This window comes from Cavia porcellus, unplaced genomic scaffold, assembly GCF_034190915.1.
Source record: "Cavia porcellus strain 051 isolate PalLab524CR breed Dunkin Hartley unplaced genomic scaffold, mCavPor4.1 scaffold_20, whole genome shotgun sequence".
Classification (NCBI taxonomy): Eukaryota; Metazoa; Chordata; class Mammalia; order Rodentia; family Caviidae; genus Cavia; species Cavia porcellus.
In genome coordinates, this window is record NW_026947503.1 from 36,540,331 (window position 1) to 36,558,085 (window position 17,755).

At 39.6% G+C, this 17,755-nt stretch overlaps 1 protein-coding gene across 2 annotated transcripts in view; it reads left to right on the forward strand.

The window, feature by feature from the left end:
- The window catches only part of Loxhd1 (lipoxygenase homology PLAT domains 1), a 165,234-nt gene that overhangs the window by 69,796 nt on the left and 77,683 nt on the right, over positions 1 to 17,755 (forward strand). For both annotated transcript variants that reach the window (XM_063231735.1, XM_003474065.4), the window contains exons 13-15: positions 12,268 to 12,422; positions 14,125 to 14,285; positions 16,600 to 16,676. In XM_063231735.1, coding sequence (XP_063087805.1) covers positions 12,268 to 12,422; positions 14,125 to 14,285; positions 16,600 to 16,676 — 393 coding nt within the window. The remainder of the gene's footprint in view (positions 1 to 12,267; positions 12,423 to 14,124; positions 14,286 to 16,599; positions 16,677 to 17,755) is intronic.

A 17,755-nucleotide genomic window follows, 5' to 3' on the forward strand; every position in this document is an offset into this window, starting at 1 on the left:
GTAGTTACCATAGTGTCTCTTTCCTTGAACTATCTGAGTATAACTTCATATACTATAGCATCAAACATATCCAGACAATCTAAAACCATTCAAGAGAATGACAGTATTATAGAATCAACTAACAGAAAACGAACAATGATTTCTATATTATCTCCTTGTCTATAAAACTTTTTGTTTGTACTATCACATATAATAAAATCCAATAAGATAAAACATGTTAAGACTTATGGAGACAGAAGAACAAAAGCTTGATGGGACTTCAAAAGCAAGATGATATTAAATCAGCTCTAGCTATTATGATGTATTGTTTTCTTCAAAATAGTTGTTCATATCATCACAGACAATAAAATCAAACAACCCAGAGTAAAACCGTTCCAATTAATGAATGAAAACATTATAAGGCTTCAAAGCAATATAATGGGGAATCATGACTACCACATATTTTTATGTATTGTTATAATTTCTTACACTAGGGAAACTATTTGGTATTTATACATGTGGGTTTGATTTATTTCACTTATGAGTATGGTCTCAAGCTGCACACATTTATTTATAAATATCTCATTGTGATCATTCTTTATAGCTGAGTAGTACTCCATTGTATAAAAATACCACAAGTTTTTTATCCATTCCTACGTTGATGGACACTTAGGTTGTTTCCAAGATCTGGCTATTAAAAATTGTGCTGCTATAAACAGGGGTGGGTGCACATATATCACTGTGGTATGATGTTTTCAGTTCTTCTGGGAAGATGCCTAGAAGTGGGATAGCTGAAACAAATGGGACTTCCAATCTCAGGTTTTTGAGAAATCTCCAGACTGACCTCCACAATGGTTGTACCACCTACACTCCCACCAACAGTGCAGGAGAGTTCCTTTTTCCCACAGCCTCTCCAGCATTTGTTGTTGGTAGTTTTCTTGATCCTGGTCTTTCTTTCAGAATGGAATCTCAGTGTGGTTTTAATTTGCATTTCTCTAATGAGTAATGATGATGAACATTTTTTCATGTATTTATTTGCCATTTGTATTTCTTCATCTGAGAACTGTGTATTCATCTCAGATGCCCATTTTTGGATTGGATCTTTGAATTTTGGGGGTCTGATTTTTTAAAATTCTTTATATGTTTTAGACAGAAGTCCTTTGTCTGAGGGACAGTTCACTAAGATTTTTTTCTCATTTTGTGGGTTTTCTTTTCACTATGCTGGAGATTTCTTTCGACATGTAGAAACTTTTTAATAAGATGTGATGCCAGTTATTGATTCTGGGAAGTAGTTCCCGTGCAGTTTGATTCCTGTTCATAAATTCTCTACCTACCCCTACCTCTTCAAAGTTTTTACCCAATTTGTCTCCCAATAGATTTAGTGTTTCTGTTTTAATATTCAGATCTTTGATCCATTTAGATTTTAATTTAGTACATGGTGATAGGCATGGGTCTAGTTTTAGTTTTTGGCATATGGAGAGCCAGTTTTTCCAACACCATTTATTAAAGAGACTGTCCTTCCAGTGAACCTGTTTGGCCCTTTATCAAAGATAAGGTGGTTGAGTGTGTTGGTAGTTGTGGTTGTATCTTCTAATCTATTCTATTGATCTTTAGCTCTGTTTTGATTCCAGTACCGTGTTGATTTTACTACAGTTGCTTTGTAGTATAACTTCAAGTCAGGGATTGTGATGCCTCCTGCCTTGCCTTTGCTGCTTAGAACTGTCTTTGCTGTTCTAGATCTCTTCTCACTCCAGATGAATTTTAGAAATGATTTGTCTAGATCTATGAGGTATGTTGATGGTATTTTTATTGGGATTGCATTGAATCTGTATAACAGTTTTAGGAGAATGGCCATTTTCACAATATTTATTCTTCTTATCCATGAGCAAGGGATTGTCTTTCCACTTTCTGAGATCCTCTTCTATTCCTTTTTTCAGTGTATTATAATTTCCTTTGTATAGGTCTTTCACTTCTTTCATGAGAGCAATTCCTAAATATTTCTTTCTTTTTTTTTTTTTTTTGGTTGCTAGTGTGAAGGGAGTGGCTTCTCTTTATTTCTCTCTCTGTGATCTTGTTGCTAATGTATAGGAATGCTACTGATTTTTGAGTACTGATTTTGTATCCAGCTACATTGCTGAATTTATTTATTATATCTAACAGTCTTTCAATGGAATTTGGGGGGCCTTATATGTAGAGTATCATGTCATCTGCAAATAATGATAATTTAAATTCTTCTTTTCTTATCTTTACCCCTTTTATTTCTCTCTCTTGTCTAATTTCTCTGGCTAATATTTCCAGTACTATAATAAATAGGAGCAGTAATAAGGGACAGCCTTGTCTTGTGCCTGAATTTAAAGTACAGGCCTTCAATTTTTGGCCATTTAGTATTATACTGGCTGTTGGTTTGTCATAGATGACCTTTATTATATTGAGGTAAAGACCATCTATTCCAATTTTCTGTAAGATTCTTATCATAAATGAATGTTGGACCTTATCAAAAGCTTTTTCTGCATCTATAGAAATGATCATGTGATTCTTACTTTTGGTTTTATTGGTATGGTGGATTACATTTATTGATTTACGTATGTTGAACCATCCCTGCATACCTTGGATGAATCCCACTTGCTCATAGTGTATAATCTTCTTGATGATTTGCTGCATTCTATTTGCCAAAATTTTATTGAGGATTTTTTCATCTGTGTTCATTAGGGATATTGGTCTGTAGTTCTCTTTTTTAGTTGGGTCTTTCTCCGGTTTGGGTACTAGAGTAGTATTTGCTTCCAGGAATGACTTAGGAAGGATTGCTTTGCTTTCAATTTCATTGAAGAGTTTGAGGAGTGTCAGCATTAAGTCTTCTTTGTACTTCTTGTAGAATTCTGCAGTGAATCCGTCTGGGCCTGGGATCTTCTTTGTAGGTAAGGACTTAGTTACATTTTCAATGTCATTAATAGAGATTGGGTTATTCAGCAGTTTTACATCCTCTTGATCTAGCTTTGGTACTTCATATGTTTCCAGGAATCTGTCTATTTCTTCTGTGTTATCAAACCTTTGAGAGTAGCGGTTTTTGAAATAAGTGTTGATGATCTTCTGTATTTCTACAGAGTCTGTAGTGATTTTGTCTTTTTCATTTCTTATTGCATGAATTTGAGCTTTTTCTTCCCTTTTTTAATAAGGTTGGCTAGGGGCTTATCAATTTTATTTATTCTAAGAACCAACTCTTTGATTCATTGATTCTTTGGATTGTTTTCTTAGTCTCTATTGCAATAATTTCTGCTCTGATTTTTTTTTTATAAATTCCTCTCTTCTTTTGGCTTTTGGCTTTGGGCTTGACTTGCTTTTCTTTTTCTAGATGTTTGAGGTGTAACATCAGGTTGTTTATTTGTATTCGTTCTGTTTTTCTGATATGGGAAGTCAGTGCAATAAATTTTCCTCTGAGGACAGCTTTCATTGCATCCCACAGATTCCGGTAAGTTGTATTTGTATTTTTGTTTGCTTGTAGGTATTGTTTAATTTCTTCTTTAATTTCCCCTGTGACCCACTGATTACTCAAGAGTGTGTTATTCAGTTTCCATGTGTTTGTGGGATATTTGCAGTTTCTTTTATCATTAATTTCTAATTTCATGGTGCTATGATCCAATAACATGCAAGGGATAATTTCAACTCTTTTGCATTTATTTGAATGTGTTCTGTGAGCTAATATATGGTCTATTTTAAAGAATGACCCATGTACTGCTAAGAAAAATGTGTATTCTGATGTTGTTGAATCGAACACTCTGTATATGTCTATCAAGTCTGTTTGTTCACAGGTGTGATTCAGTTCTGTTATTTCTTTGCTGATTTTCTATTTGGTTAATCTGTCCCTTAGTGTCAATGGTGTGTTAAGGTCTCCTGTTATAATTGTGTTACTGTTGATCTGGTTTTTCATTTCTGTTAATACTTGTTTTATATAAGTGAGTGCTCTGGAATTTGGTGCATATATATTTAAGGTAGTTATCTCTTCCTCTTGAAGTTTTCCTGTAACCAGTATGTAATGACCTTCTTTATCTCTTCTGATTGTTATTGGTTTGAAGTTCACATTGTCTGCAAACAGAATAGCTACCCCTGCTTTTTTTTGGGTTCCTGTTGCATGAAATATTGTTTTACACCCTTTGCTTTTCAGTCTGTGAGTATCCTTTTGGGTTAGATGGGTTTCTTGTAGACAGCATATGGTTGGATGTAGTTTCTTGATCCATTCTGCCAGTCTGTTTCTTTAATTGGTGCATTCAGTCCATTTACATTTATGGTTATAACTGTTATATGTTGGTTTATTGTTGACATGTTATCTTTCTGCTGTTGCATCTTTATCTTTCTGTTCTGTTTGTCTGCTTTGCTTAGTGGTTTTTTCCTAAGTGTATCTAAACTGTCTTTCAGTATTCTTTGCAGAGTTGGCTTGGTGATCATGAAGTTCTTTAGCTGTTCTTTGTCATGGAAGTATCTTATTTCTCCATCGATTTTGAAGGACAGTTTTTCAGGGTACATCAGTCTAGGTTGGAAATCATTTTCCTTTAGGATCTGAAATACTTCACTCCATGCTCTTCTTGACTTTATTGTTTGTTCTGAGAAGTCTGCTGTGATTCTGATAGGTTTTCCTTTATAGAAGATCTGTCTTTTCTCTCTGACAGCTTTTAATATTCTATTCTTTTGTTGGATTTCTGGGATGGTGATTATTATATGTCCGGTTATAGTTTTATTTTGGTTATGGCTATTTGGAGTTCTATATGCTTCACTGATCCTGATATCAGTTTCCAATCTCATGTTTGGGAAATTTTCAGCTATTACTTCTCTAAATATCCTCTTGACATCCTTTATGTTGTCCCCTTCTTTTTCATTTATCCCTATCAATTGCATGTTGTTTTTCTTTGCATCATCTTGTAGCTGTTGAATTGTTATTTCCTGATTTCTTGTATTTTTAAAAGATCTTTCCTGTTCACTAGCTGCAATCTTGTCTTCGAGGTCTGAAATTCTATCTTCACTTTCATTGAGGAGGTTTTTACAGCTTTCAATGGAATTTTTGATTTCCTGTATATCTCTTTGCATCTGGTTTATGTATTCTGTTTGTTTCTTATATTGTTCATCCAGGGATTCTACCATTTTGTTTAGTTCCTCTAATTTATTAACTGTGTCTTCTTTAGATATATTCAGCACCTCTTTCATTTCTTTTATCCTTTCTTCTTTTACCTGGGAGATTATTTCTAGTTTCAATTCCTTTAAAGATTCCCAGAGTTGCTTCTTTATTTCAGTTGTTATTATGTCCAGTATTTCAGGTGTATGGCATATATTTTCTTCTATGTACGTAGCTCCTAACGTTTCTTGGGATGGGTTGGAAGTTTGAGGTTGTAATTTGGTCTTTTGTTTTGTCATTTTCCTATATTTCTGTGTTTCAAGTGTTATTCCAAGACTTCCCCAGGGCCTGTTGGAAATCCTCTTCTATGCCCTCAGCTCCTGGGACTCTGGCTACCCAGTTCTCTGGATTGAGATAGGGTCACTAGGGGTGGAGCAGGCTGGCTCAAGACCCACCAAGTTGGTCCAGTGCAACAGGAAGCCATGAAGTTCCCTGTTCAGGGCTGAGCGAGGGTCTCAAACTAGGTGGGCTTGGGGGTATGGTGCAGGGACACTCACCCCAGGCCGCCCAGCCTCTGGAAAGGATGGCGCTGGCAGGCCTAGAACTCCAGAGTCCACCAAGCCCAGCAGGGAGTGGCAAGACCTGTGCAGGCCAGTACAAGTCCCACCGACCTGGTCCATTGCAACAGGAAGCTGCGAAGTTCTGAGCGAGGGTCCCAAACTAACTGGAGAGTCCAATTTATTTTTCAAATGACTTTATTTATTTATTTATTTATTTTTATCAGTACCAGGGACCAAACTCACAACCGCCTGCTTGCAAGGCAGGTGCTTATGCTGCTGAGCTAAATCCCCAGCCCCAGTATCTCCACATAGGAATGAGTGTATTATTGAAAAAAAAATTTGTACTAAATTAAAACTTTCTGGTGATTTGTCTTATTCTGATATTTATTTCAGATGGACTGCCAAAGAATGATGTCCATTAAAAAAATAATTTATTGAACTATAATTCATGTGTCATTCAGTTCATCCCTTTAAAGGATCAATGGCTTTTAGATTATTAGAAAAATCACACATATCTCATCACTCTCAAATTTCAGAACATTTTCATCTCCCCCAAAAGAAATCCCAAACTCATCAACAATCATACTTATTTTCCCATTTTATTATTTGTAATGGTTCATCTTGGTAAGCAATTTGACTGGCTTGAGAGATGCCTAGATTAATAAAACACACTTCTGGGTGTGTCTGGGCCTCAGGGACTATATTTGGCCCCTGGTTCCTACTTTCTGGTGCTTTTATACTTGCACTCTCTTTCCCAACCACCATGAATTAAGCAGCTTTGCTTTGCCAAACCCTTCCGCTATGATGCGCCTGCCTTAGAGTCAGCTGACCAGGATTGAAATGTCTGAAACCATGCACCAAAGTAAACATTTTCTCTTTTTGAAGTGTCAACTATTTTGTCTCAATGACAGGAAAGCTAATGTCAGTCTCTGACAACCACTAATCTACTTTTGCTTTTTATAGGTTTGTTCATACCAGATATTCCATATAAATGGAATCATACAATACAGCCTTTTGGATTTAGTCTCTCATTTAACATGCAAGATTCATCCGTATTTTAACATGTATCAGCGTTTCATTTCCTTTTATCAATGAACAATATTTCACTGTGTGGATGTACCATATATAATTATTGATAAGCATTTATATTGTTTCTGTTTTTAGTTATAAATAATGGTGCTATGAACATTCATGCATTAGTTTTTGTGTGCATATGTTTTCAATTTCATCTTACAATTTTTCAGGGTTTCGACAATTTTGAAGAATTTTTTTAGTACTCTTAGTCCCTTGAAATGCTGTATGAATTTTACAATCAACTTGTCAATTTCTACAAAAAAAGTCAGCTTGTAATTCAGAAAGGGAATACACTCAGTCTATAGATCCATTTTGGAAATATTGCTTTTAATAATGTTAGGTCCTCTAATTCATAGAAATAATGCTTCTATGTTTATTTATTGAGATCCTTAATTTCTTTCAATGATATTTTGTAGTTTTCAAAGCATAGATTTTTTTCACTTAAAAAATAAAATTTATTCCTTTTGATGCTATTGTGAGTGAAAATATTTTCTAAGTTTCATTTCATATTGTTCATTGCAAGAGGGTAGAAATAAAACTGATTTTAACATATTGATCTTATATACTCCCACTTTGCGTGGCTTTTTAAAGTTCTAATAGTTTCTTTAGTGGATTCTCTATGAATTTCTAAATACATAATTATGTCATTTGTGAATAGAGATGGTTTTTTCTTTCCAATCTGTATCCCTGCATAATGTCACCTTATTGCCTTGTCTGAAACCTTCAATGCCCTATCAGATAGAAGAGGTGAGAGGGGACACCCTGGTCTTGCTTTGACCATTGGAGGACAGCATCCAATCTTCCCCCTTGGATCTGATGTTAGCTGTTGGTGTGTCACTTTTAAGCTGAAGTTCCTTTTGTTCCCGCTTTATTGATGATTTTTATTATGAAAGTGTATAAGATTTTGTCAAATGACTTTCCTGCATCTATTGAGATGATCATGTGATAGTCACTTTTTAATCTATTAATATGATATATTAATGTAATTGATTTTCAGTAGTTTAATTTTATCTTTGATAAATTCTGTGTTGTCATAGAGCATAATTCTTTTTGTATACTGCTGGAGTTTGTTTGCTGGTAACATATCAATAGTTTTTGCATCCAAATTCATAAAATATATTAATCTTTCTTGTGATGTCCTTGTCAGTTTTGGTATGAAGGTAATGCTGGCCTCATAAAATGAGTTGGGAAGTATTCCTTATTCTATTTTGGCAGGAATTTGAGAATTGGTATTATTTTTTCTTTGAATGGTATAGGATTCAGTATTGAACACATTTGTGCATACTCTTCTTTGTGGATAGTTTTTGAATTACTGATTTATTCATTTGTTATTAGCCTACTTGGATTGTCCTTATTCTTGAGCAAGTTTTGGTAGCCATCCTTTAACTTTCCACCTATTTGTGTTTTTAAGTCTAAAGTATGTCTTTTGTTGACAGAAGATAGCAAGATCCATTACTCATGTTGCCAATCTCTGTATTATAAGAAGTCTAATTTCTTTTTGATGTTTGATTATTTACAGTTTTCAAACTACATCATTCCTCTCTTATTATTTGCCTTTTATCTAGGGAAGTTGATAAGCCTGAAGGCCCTGTCTTTTGGCATTGGTGGAAAGTTCAAATCACACAAGCCCTGATCTATACATGGGATCTTTCACTTCAATTTTGCCACCTAATTATAACAAAATCCCAATCTCTCTGCTGCCTCAAGCTATATCTGGTCCTTCTTGAGGGCCTGTCAAGCTCTCTCAAGAACTCCTCGTAGCGTGAATAATATGTGTTACATGTGCTCTTGGTTGCTGGTGTCTAGCTTCATCAGCTTTGATGTCTGAGCAAATTTGCAGAGGGCAGATCTGTGTCATCTCTGTGGGACTAGTATGCATAATTGTGTACATAGGGGAATTTGAAGGTGTAGAGATGGATGCCAACATCTATCTCTGCCTTTACAGTGACATCGGAGACACAGAGCAGTGACTGCTCTACAACTGTAGGAATAACGCTGCCCTGTTGGAGAAGGGCAATGTAAGTTGCAAGTTTGCTGCCTCCAGAACTCCCTTTCCTTGTTCCTTTATCTTCCTTAACCCTAAAAGTAAAACCGATTCCTGGCATTGGAGCCTCAGCCAATGAATAACCTCTTTATGGGTGAGAAAATGTGGGTCTATCTTTTGATCGAAATGTTAAGTCCATTTACTTTTAATGCTATGCACCAATGCAATTCCCAATATGTGAGAATTTACAACTACATCTTGCTGTTTTCTGTATGTCTTATATCCTTTCGTTCCTTGACTCTTAGCTCACTGCCTATAATATTAGATATTGTATAAAGTACCATTTCTCTTTTTGTGTTATTTCATTTATTATATATTCTTTGAATTATTTTCTTAGTGATTGCCCAGGAAATTAAGGGGAACATTTTAAGTCACCACAATGTAGTTTAGGTTAATATCAGCCTAATTTCAGCAACATACACAAACTTTGCTCCATTGTTGATCTGCTCCTTTTCTTTCTGCTTTGTGCTATTATTGTTATATAAATTCTAAATATACACATTAAAAACTCACCAGTACAGTTTTATATTTATTATTTTACGCAGTTTTCTTTTGTATAAAATATGGGAATAAAAGAGTTAAAACTAAAATAAATGTACATTCTCTGTATTAATGACATTATATTTTCTGTTCATCTTTATTCCTATAAGTGAATTCTAATTACTATCTAATGTCTAACATGAAGATCTGTTAATATTTAGTTAAGGGAAAATATTTTAGTGATGAATTTTTGAAATGTTTGTTCATCTGGGAATGTCTTAACTTATTCTTCATTCTTTTCATGGATTATAACTCTTGATTAATGATTTTTCTTTCAGAACATTGACTACATCATCCCACTGCCTCCGACTTCCATAGTTTATAATGATGTCAGCTATTAATTTTATTGGGGATCCCTTGTTATGTGATGAACATATTAAACTTTTCAGTTGCTCCTTTGAAGAATTTCTATGCCTTTCACTCCCAGGAGTTTGACTAGGATGTGTTTAAGTACAGATCTCTTTGAATTTATCCTGCTTAGAGTTCAATGAACATATTGCATGTGCATATTAGTGTTTTATATCAGATTTGGGGAATTTCTGACTATTATGTCTTTGGATAATCTTTCAGTCCTTTTCAATAATTTAACTGTAATAAAGCACTTAACTAAAGTCTTATCACTAGGACCTTCCAGACATGCTGTCATTGTGATCTAATAAGCACCTCAGATTTATAATAAACAGAATGAAACCATTGATTTCCATTTTCAAACCCATCTTTTCCCCCATGTCAGGCTGCCCATTCCTTTTTTTTTTTTTAAATTTCCCCCTATCCCTATTGGCAATTCTATCCACCTAGTTATCCATGTTTAAGCCTAAGAGTGTCCGTAATTTCTCTCAATTGTCCATCTAAACCATTACCAAGAGCTGCCCTTAAAATATATTACTAACCTATTAAATTCTCTCCATGACCTCTGCACCTCCAGTCCTAAGCACTATCTTTTCTAGATTATTGTATTTATTCTATTTACTGACTTCTCTGATTCCACTCCTTCTTCTTCTTCTATAATCACTTCTCCACATAGAAGTTAGAGTGCTCCTTAGCATTTTGAAGATCAGATCATTCCGCTCCTCTGCATAAGACTTTCTAGTGGCTTCCTGCTTTACCAAAAGAAGTCACTTCTTACCTTAATCTGTCACACCTCATGTGTCTGCCCTCTGTCTATTGTCAGGTAGGCCCTTTAGAAATGACTTACCAATTAAATTATTCCAGGTCTTTCTTCCCTCAAACAGAGAACCGAATGAGACAAAACAAGGTCAAAAGTTGATTTGAAAAGTGAGGGGTAAAGAGGTAAGGGAAGAACTGACTCTATAGTGCAAACTTCGGCTGAACGAAGGAAAGGATAAGAGTAAAAATAAAAGTGCACTCTGTGGATTCCTCATGGCATCTGGTCTCCTTTATGCTGTCTGCATTTTGTGGGAGCCTGAGGTAGAACTACTGTGGGGTCCTGGGAATTATCTGCACCGCCCTGGGATTTTGCGATTGCCAAGCTCTGCCCATTTCCCCAGCCAGCCTTGCCACACTCTCTGTCCTACATCAAGTTCACTTGTGGGCCTTATCACAAGCTCCATCTCACCCCCCAACCATATTGGTCTTCTCTCTGCTCTAGGGACATACATTCGTCATCCCCAAATTAGGACCTTTGCACAAACCAATACGCTCTTCTCAGGATCTCCAGTGGGTGGCTCCTGTCATTAACTTTGTAGCTCAGACACTACCTCCTTGCAGCAATCTGTGTGGCATATCCAAGTCATCTTCATCTCCTCACTTCATTCCTCTCTAATCTGGGAATCACTCCAAAGTATTATCTCTTCTTACAGATATAACTTAGAAAATTTTCACATCATAATTTGTGGAGTTGTATAATTTATAGTCATAAAATTGTATAATTATTTACAGTTGCATAAATTATAATGCATAGTTCATTTGTAACTTTACTGTCACCTAGTCATTTACTCTCAGTTCTAAAATAAACCCTGTGGAGATAGGTGTGGAACTTGCTCACTACAAATGTGCATCTGTAATGGTGCACATTTTTATTCGGTGTCTTAAATATGCACAAGAACACTTTGCTTTCTATAAGTTCATGTGGGGTAAATCAATGAGTGCGTGATTAAATAAATAAATTTTACTTTTCTGCTAATTTTAACTGAAGAAGGCTGTGGTGTACGGGATGCAGGTGCATCGTCACAGTACATTCTCAACACAGGGAGAAGCCATTGTCCTTTCCACAGTGTATTCCTCTATACTTCCTGGCACTTCTTTTGCACTGGGGAGTTCTGAAGGGAAGGGGAGGCTAGCTATGGGTCAGAAAGAAAAGTTATCTTCCTTCGGAAAACAGCACACGTATCAACTGGAGAACAACCTAAAGCCAAAGAGTTCACTGGGTTCAGCAGAACCAAGGGCCAAACACGTTTGGATTAGGGAAATGATCCTTGAACTCCGGCCATTTTCAGCAAAGGCCTCTGAGAGAGTTCACGAATTATTCAGTTTGAGGGGTCCTGTATCTGGACATTGAGCGTTGGGAAGTCTGAAGTGGGGATCAGGAACCCAGATTCTTATAAAAGTTTCCAAGAGGTTCTGATGATTGATGAAGACAGGGAACCCCTGATTTGTCTGGGCCAGTGACAAGGAAATTTTTAAGAGACTGAGTGCCCAAACTGCAACCACAAAGTGCCAGTGTTGCAAATAAACCTGAGTAGCTGATGCTATGCTGCTGGGACAGTGCTGCAGTGACTTGACCCATGTGCCAATAGAGGCTCTGCGCGACCTCTGCAGCATGCGTGCCGTAAGTCTGTCACCACTGGCCTGGGCCCAGGATCTTGGGGATGAGCCATCTCTTGACTGGCTCCTTGCAGCCAGACTTGAGCAGCTAGGGAGTAAGGAGCAAAGGAAACCCAGGTAAGAGCTTGGAGAGAGGAGGGAGCAGGATCCTGTCAGCCAACGGGATTTCTCTCTTTGCCTGCCAGTGGCCCGGTACCGCGTGACAGTGTGCACAGGAGAATTTGAAGGTGCGGGGACTGACGCGAACGTGTATCTCTGCCTTTATGGTGACGTGGGGGACACAGGGGAACGGCTGCTCTACAACTGCCGGAATAACACCGACCTGTTTGAGAAGGGCAATGTAAGTTGCAACAGTGTGCCACTCCCCAGGCTCCCCTTGCTTGTTTCCTTATCTTTCCTGCTCTTATGCAGTAGAACGGATGGTTGCTAATGGAGCTTCAGCGAGTAAGTAACTTCTTTTTGGGTGAGGAGAATAGAGGTCCAGGGAATCCTGACAGGGCATGGTGCCTGTTTACTTGATCCCTGAGCATTTAACTCACTCTGACTCACCAACATGCATGGTACCTACCAAAGCACCTGGAACCATGTAGCTAAAGAGTGGGGAGCCAATGTAAGGGGTTATGATGCCATCCCTACCCCAAACTTTGGGAAAAGAGGAAGGAGTAACAACACCTTTGGTACCTTGGGCTGGGTGGAAGGAGAAGAATGCTGGTATCTTAAATATGCACAAGAACACTTGGACTGAGGAAAGCTGGGCTCCTGAGGCTAAACTTTGCATTCTGTACTAGGCAGGACCCTAGGTGCATCTTGGTCCTGTCCTTCTTGAGAGAGAAACTAAGAAAGACATTAAACACAGGGGTGGGAGGATATTAGCCTCATTGCAAATGTGCAAGATGTCCCCTTCTGTTACCCCAACTAGCAAGTGGGTTTCCTGGGGAGAACTTGTAGAACAATGGCCCAGCTCTGTCACACAACCAGTCTTGGGCCAGTCACTCTGTTCCCTTGTGTCCCTTTTTTCTCATGTCTAAAATGGGAGAAGAATACCTTCCTGTAGCAGATGTTGTGCAAATTAGGGTTCGCTGATGTGCAGCCACAGCACACAGTAGATGCTCAGTAAAAGGTCACCATGGCAGTGGGTGAAGCTCAAAGGAGCTCCCAGATGAAAGAGATTTGCAAATGTTTTTACTTTGTCTCTTTCTTCTGCAGCCCATTCCTTGGTGAGGGCAGGTTTGGTCCCAGAATGTCAATAGAGGCCTCTCTCTGAGGCCAATCTGAGCTGCCCTGGTTCTAAGTTCATGGGCATTTGAAAGTTGCAGGGCAAATATCATCCAAGCAGGATGCTATGGAGGGTCCCAGTGCATTCGGGGAGAGGAGGTGAGGCTGCCTTTACCTCTGGCTATATTTCCTCTCCTTCCTACCCACCCACCTTTTTAGCCACCCTTTCCTACTCTTCTTCTTCTAATATCTTTGTCCATCATTTCCACCCCCCAGTGCTCCCACCCATAGAGACATCTATCACACACACACACTTGAAATTCTCTCGCCCCTATGGTATTTTTGCTGCCTCGGTGGCAGACAAAACTGCAAAGTTAGCAAAACACCTTGGTTCCATCAATCAATTCTAATGGCTCCTCTCTTCAGAAAGTGGCCACTGTTTTTCTATGTAGCAGAGGAAAAGAAATTAGCCAAGGAGTTAATTCATGTAAGTAGTGTGACATGTTCATACTCCCAGGAGAAGCTGTCTTTTAAGCAGAAATCATAGGGAATGGCAGTGTTTAACCAAAAAATATAAATACCGATTGTTGGAAACCTGACATTGAATGATATTCCAGCAGGAGAAATTGGGAGCAGATTAAAGTCTGTTCTCTATTTGTGGCCTTGTCCCACCTGTGAAAGACTCCCCAGCATGCATAGTATCTATCAAAGCTCCTGGGATCTTAATCCAACCTGTCTGATCAGACTTTTCCAATTTATGGGCATATGACTTCCCTTGGTCTTTGGGTTCTGAGGTCGCTGACTTTACTGTCTTTCCCTTCCTAAAGGCAGATGAGTTCACCATCGAGTCTGTCACCTTGCGGAAAGTGAGGCGAGTAAGAATCAGACACGATGGCAAAGGCTCAGGCAGTGGCTGGTACCTGGACCGAGTACTAGTGCGAGAGGAGGGGCAGCCAGAGAGTGACAACGTGGAGTTCCCATGTCTCAGGTACATGAGCCCCGCTTGCTTTCACTTTCTCCAGCTTAGGTCACAGACCCTGAACTTGAGGAAGATCCATCCCCACTACCAGGATCAGTGAGCAAAATAGTGGGTTAAGAAAAAGGTGACTTTGTTGGTGGCCAAGACCTGAGCCTCACGTTTCCTCCCCATCCCCGAAGTGTGTTTGTAGTTTCCTCTAAGTACTAAAATGTTGATATTTTCTCAGATAAAATTTGACAATTTCTGAACTTAAACAAGAGCCCCCTCAGAGAATTAGTTACATGCTGAATTAAACTTTTGAATTAAAGGTGGAGTTTTATTTAAGTCACCTTCTAATACATCTTTTCAAAGTATCTTACTTTGCATTCTCCTTCCCCAACTTGTGAGCGAGGTGAAGTTTCTTTCCTATGAAGCATTTGGATTTCTTACTCAGCCAGCTTAGCCTTCTATTGGCTTCTCGAAGTCCCTGGCAGATGCACTTTAGAACTAGGAGATGTATCAGTGTCTTTGCACTATCAAGGAGGCCGTTACACGTACCTGTGGCAATGCCCAGGAGGTGAACACAGAATGACTGACTGGGGTTTAACTCTCCTGTTGAGGAAGACAGAGCAGGCCTTCTCTGCCAGGATCGGAAAGCGTTTCACCTTTGGAAGGAGTGTGTGTGTGTGTGTGTGTGTGTGTGCGCACGCGCACCCAGAGAAATAATAATGAAGTCACCACAAGACTGATTTATCCATTTAGCAACATCTCACAGTGAAACCAGGCTAGAGCATTTGAAGCTTTTTTGGGCAATATCTATTAATAACCTGCAAGTATTTAGGTGGAAACGAACTGATAAGTCATGGTTTCCTTTTGCTGCTGGGGAGGGGATGGGGCTGGGTGAGCAGCGGAGAGAAGAAAAGAAAGCAGGATTTCTGGTGGCTGAGGGTCTTCTGCCCTTCCATTCCTCCCTCTCTGCTAATTTGTGGCCATGGCTACATCCCTGTCTTCTCCTCCACAGGTTTCATGACTGAGAGGGGCCACAGTGACCTCAGCAGATAAACAAAGTGGGAGGCCCCAGTGGGTGGACTTGAGGGACTCTAGCTAGCTGTCATCTGTTCCCAAACCCTATCAGGGATGCTCAGGATTCCACCACATCTTCATGACTCTGAGTCTCAACATTTTTCTACTGTTTTGGGTTCACAGAATCAAAACCTATAGAAGAGCCACAGCTGAGTGGTTGGCTAGCATTTTAGTGTTAGCTAACAGTCACTGACAGCAAGGGCTCATGGGAATGTAAGACCACGTACTTGGAAAAGGGACGGGGAAGAGCATGATGCTGCCTCCTTGGCCCCGGAAAAGGGTCGTATGTCAGTGAGCTCAGAGGCCTGAACACTGAAGCCACTTGCTATCCTGCCATTGGTCCCAATCACCAGCCAGCCTGAGTACGGAGCTGAGATAATGTGTACTGGCATGTGGCCTTATTTCTCAGGCAAGGTCTTTTAGCTCAGTATAAAGGGTGACTTTTTGGGTGACTAGTGCACTGTTTTCCTCCTGGAAAATGACAAGTAGAGAGCCAAGTTGCAGCTCACTGAGTCATATCAATGTGTTGTAGCTAACAAACCCCAGATCTTCAAGATACAGAACCAGCTTCCTCAAGGTGAATCTTCTCCATCTTTGAGGAAGAGATTCAATTCCATTTACGGAGAATCCTTTCCTTTTCCTAAATCCCTTGAGCACTTACTCTGGTCCAACTCTATCCTTGTGTTGGACCTCAATGTGTCGTTCAGCCTAACCTGTCTTCTTAGCTAGACTATAGAGTCCAGGTGGACCGGGCTATGTCTTATGCATCTCAGTGTTCTCTATGTCTTCCCCCAACCAGACCTGTTGGCATACTGCTATACACATGGAAGTTTCCAGCAAAAACATTTTAGTTTCTAATCATAATAATGGCTCTTTTTTTTTTTTGTTACCATGATCACCACGACCTATATTCTGTGGCCTTTCCCCCTCCAGCCTCATCTGCCATTACCCGGTTCCTCCCTCATTGCGTTCAACCTATGTGGGCCTTCTGTCTCTTCTTCTGAACTTGTTCCCTTTAGGATGCCCCTCCCCCACTGTCCTGGTCACTCCTTACCATCCTTCCAGTCTCAGCCAGCTCTCCCCTGCTCCAGGAAGTCCTCCTTCCCCAGGCTTTGGTGGGGTGCTTTCCAGGAGCGCTCACAGACCCATTTTCCTTTGCTGAAGTCAAGGCTGTGGGCACCACAGTGACTCTCACAAATGGTGTGAGGATGTGGAGTATGCTGACCCATTCAAACAATTAACCTCCCTGTTTGGTCCCTAGGTGGTTGGACAAGGATAAGGATGATGGGCAGCTGGTCCGAGAGCTGCTACCGAGTGACAGCAACGCTACACTCAAGAGTGAGTTGTCCTGTCAACCAGGTGGTGGGATATCTTCGTGGGACAGATGCCTTCCTTTATCTAAACTGAAGCAACCCCTTCAAGAGAATATGTGCTCTTTACTTCATTTCATGGAGAGAACACTGGGGTGTACATGTGAGGCCCTCAGGGAGAGTCTGAATATTTCTTTTGTGTCAGGGCTATAAGCATAGACTCTGTGTGGCTATAGCTATGAGGCTCTGAATGCATATGGCCAACAGGCTGACAAAAAGGATATCTTCAGTTAATGGTGCCAAGCATGGAAGGGACCTACATTCCCTTGTGAGGAGAAATACATTTTGCAGGGACTATAAAGTGAGAAATCTTTTAAAGTGTTGAATAGTATCCTGGAACCTTGAAGTTTTCCTCTACTGGTGATATTTCTTAAAATTCATTGACTATTAAGCTTTAGACAGAATTTAATAGAAACTTATTTCCAGACTCTCAACCATATCAGCACCTCATGTTTACAATTTATATCTCAGTTAACCCCTGTAATACCCTAGAAGTGAGCCAGAGCTGACATCCTCTATTTGTCTGATGGGACACTGTGGTCTGGAGGGGCTAGATATTTATATCTGACCTTACTTATAGATCACAGAGTCATACTAGTGTTCAGTGTGTGGGCTCAGAATTAACAAAATTAAGAGCTGGGAAGAACCTCAGGGGAGGAGGTGACCCATGCCGTGGTCAGGGACACCATCCCTACCTACTGGTTCTTGCAGGGCTAAACCCATGACCTAGTGCTGGAACCAACAGCCTGCCTTGTGCTGCTGCTCTTCCCACTCTGCAGGCTCACAACTTGCCAAGTGGACAGGGCTTTGTTTTCGCAGTCTGAATGTTTTGAAAGGGTGCAGATAGGAACCAGCATAAGAAAGCAGTTTTCTAGTTTCTGCTGTATCTTTTAGCAACTAGGACAGAGCCATTTCTCAAGTGTCCTCGGATATCTCTGGTGGGGCTGATCTGATCCATGCCAGAGTGGTGTGCTGGGCTAGCCCTAGGCAAAGTGTGCTCGGCTCACTATCTCCAAATTTTTCTCAGGCAGAAGACCCTAAGGTAAC